Source organism: Pteropus vampyrus, unplaced genomic scaffold (assembly GCF_000151845.1).
Source record: "Pteropus vampyrus isolate Shadow unplaced genomic scaffold, Pvam_2.0 Scaffold269, whole genome shotgun sequence".
NCBI lineage: Eukaryota > Metazoa > Chordata > Mammalia > Chiroptera > Pteropodidae > Pteropus > Pteropus vampyrus.
In genome coordinates this window covers 639,074-641,996 of record NW_011889050.1, presented here as the reverse complement: position 1 = coordinate 641,996, position 2,923 = coordinate 639,074, and the positions used below count along the sequence as shown (strand labels likewise).

At 40.7% G+C, this 2,923-nt stretch overlaps 1 protein-coding gene across 1 annotated transcript in view; it reads left to right on the top strand.

The window, feature by feature from the left end:
* The first annotated feature begins 227 nt into the window (after positions 1–227).
* Positions 228–2,923, top strand: part of TEX37 (testis expressed 37) — a 3,992-nt gene continuing 1,296 nt past the window's right edge. Inside the window, exons 1-2 of the mRNA XM_011375270.1 lie at positions 228–254; positions 864–956. Of these exons, the coding sequence (XP_011373572.1) occupies positions 228–254; positions 864–956 (120 nt within the window). The remainder of the gene's footprint in view (positions 255–863; positions 957–2,923) is intronic.

The following is a 2,923-nucleotide window of genomic DNA, read 5'->3' as shown; positions in this document are numbered from 1 at the left end:
GTCTTCCTGGATCCTGCTCCAGCCCCTTTGTCCCAGGGCCCCTGTCCACTAGCCATTTATCCCTGCTGCCACCACCAACCCCCGGATGACTGAATAATGTGCAAGGCGGGGTTAAGAGGACTGGAGAAATAGTGCTTGGTTGGCACAGCTCTGTGGACAGTGGCTGCTTTCTCTGCCTGTGACAAGAAGCAGGGCTAACCAACTTGTCCGTGCCTAAGTCATCTACGATGGCAGGTGTGGTGTACCCTAGACAGGTGAGTGTTATGGGGACGGCCGGGTCTTAGGCTCTTTGGGTCTCCCTCTGGTCATTATTCTTGAATGCTTTTCTTTTTAAACAAAAGAAAGCTAAGGGTTTACAATTTTCTGGAGGTTCATTTATTTATTCAGCATGTATTTATTAGGCATCCTCAGCGTCAGACACTGCTGCAGAGATGCCTAAAATTAAGTTCTAATCTATTGTACTTCATTAAATCAATTACAGCACACCACAATAACTGCTGTAGTGAGAGATATAAAATATGATATGAAAGCAGAGGAGAAAGAATTTAATTTCTGGGAGGTGGAGAATTAAAGGGTGGGAGAGATGTTTTGGGGGAGATTTAATCTGGGTGTCGAAGGATATATAGGAGTTCGCCAGCTGGTGAGGAGTGCAACTAGTGTTTCCAGTAGGGGATAAGAGCACATGCCAGGCACGGGTGAAGAGAGGCTGGAGTACAGAGGCCATGGAGGGGAGCCAAGTGGGGCTGGGAAAGGCCAGTGGAAGCCTGATCATGAAGGACTCTGAATGCCAGGCTTCTGAATGCCTTTAAGTGCAGGAACAGCAAGATGGGACCTTTTGCTTTATATTCACTCTTGCCCTATAGGCCCCTGTGGATTTAGACATGTACCAAAGCTCCTATATGGTCAACTATAAACCCTATGGGAAGCACAAGTACTCCAGGGTCACACCACACGAGGTAAGAAGTCACTGTCTTGTCTTCCATTCAGCTGTCCACTGAAATCGTCTTTATTTCATGTTTATAATGAGCGTGGACATTAGAGGCTCTTATTCAGAACAATACCCAATGCCAGGAGATCTAAGAGGTCGTGTGTGTGTATGTGTGTGTGTGTGTGTGTTCTAAAATGTACACTGAATATAAGTCATGCACAGAAGAGTGTAAATAATTTATGCTTATGGTTTAAATGACATTAAGCCAAACACCAACGTACCCATTATCAGGTAGCATTAACAGAACCTTAGGGCCCCCATGAGCTCCTTCCTGCTCATACCCCTCCCCTCACCTCCAGAGTAGCCACTGTTTTGAGTTTTGGGTTAATCATTCCCTGTGTGTGTGTGTTTTTTAAGAAGTAGTTTTACACTGTAGGTATGTATTACCTCTAAACAAATTGTTTAGGTTTGCCTTTTATACATTTTATTATATATTGGAACATATTATTTGTAATCCTCTGTTACTTTTATTTTTTGCCAAACATATGGCATATTCTTCATTTTCTGCTGTATAGTATTACACTGCATGAATATGCCACCATATATTTGTCCCTTCTCTTATTGGCCAACAATTGAGTTAATTACTTTTTTGTTACCCTCTCACCCCCGAATGCTACCGTGAAGATGGGGCACAGCCTCACATGCACAAGTTCACCCATCCCAGCTGTGGAGCTGTGTGTCATAGGGAAGGGACATCACCGTTTTCTAAAGCGATTGCATCGATTTACTTTCTCATCAGCAGGGGGAGTCACTCCTGTAGCTCTCTGATCTTGCCATTGCTTGGTATTATCAGAGTTTTAAAATTTTGTCAATTTGGTGGGTTTGAAATAACATTTTCCTGTCATCATTCTCATTTCCCTGATTATTAATGAGCCTCGGCATCTTTTCACTTGTTTATGAGTATATTCATTCTGTGAAATGTCTTTTCATATCTTTTGCCCATTTTTCTATGGAATTACTTGTCTTTTTCTTATTAATTTGTAAGAGTCCTTTAAATTCTGGACATCTTTCATTTGTCCATTAGGTATATAGCAAAATTCTCTTCCAGTTGGTGGTTTGTCTTTTCACTCTATCTTTCAGTGAATGGAAATTATTATTTTATTATAGCCAGCTGTGTCAGTCTTTCCCTTTATCATTTCTCTTTTTAAGTCTTGTTTAAGAAATCCTTTCCTATCTTGAGGCATCTCTACTAAAAATAATAATAAGATCTATACAAAGGTGGCGCAATTTCTGAGATACATTATTAAGTGGAAGCAAAGCGCAGAGTGGACCTTTTGCTTTATATGCATCATTTATGTACAAACCAGGGGCGTGGATATGTACGTATATGTTTATATGTACAGAAAATATTTCTAGAAAGATACAAAAAAAACCACTGATGACAGTGATTGTCTCTGGAGATGGGAACCAAGGAAGGAGGGTGGTGGGAAAGAGACTTCTCACTATTAACCCTTTTGTATTGTTTCAGTATTTTTCTTTGTTGTATATATTACCATTCAGAAACTAATTTGAAAAAATTTACACTTAAAAATTTTTTCAATTACAGTTGACATTTGATATTATTTTATATTAGTTTCAAGTGTAAAGTATAGTAGTTAGACATTTATATAATTTATGAAGTGATCCCCTTGATTAGTCTAGTACTCACCTGGCACTATACACAGTTAAAGAAAATATTTTTTAGTAAAGAAAAGTGTGCTCTATCTTGGATACTTCCAAGGAAGCTACATTGCCTTCCACCTTGCTCAGCCCTCCATTCGTGTGTGATTTGTTCCCACAGAAAGAGAAGCTGGACATCCAACTCCGGGAAAAAGAGTTTTATAGGCCCATCCGCGGCCCCAACCCCAAGCTAGAGGATGGATACCCTGCCTTTAAAAGACCCTACATGACCACCAAAGACCTGGGACACCCGGGCTTCTTCCCACCACCGGAGCG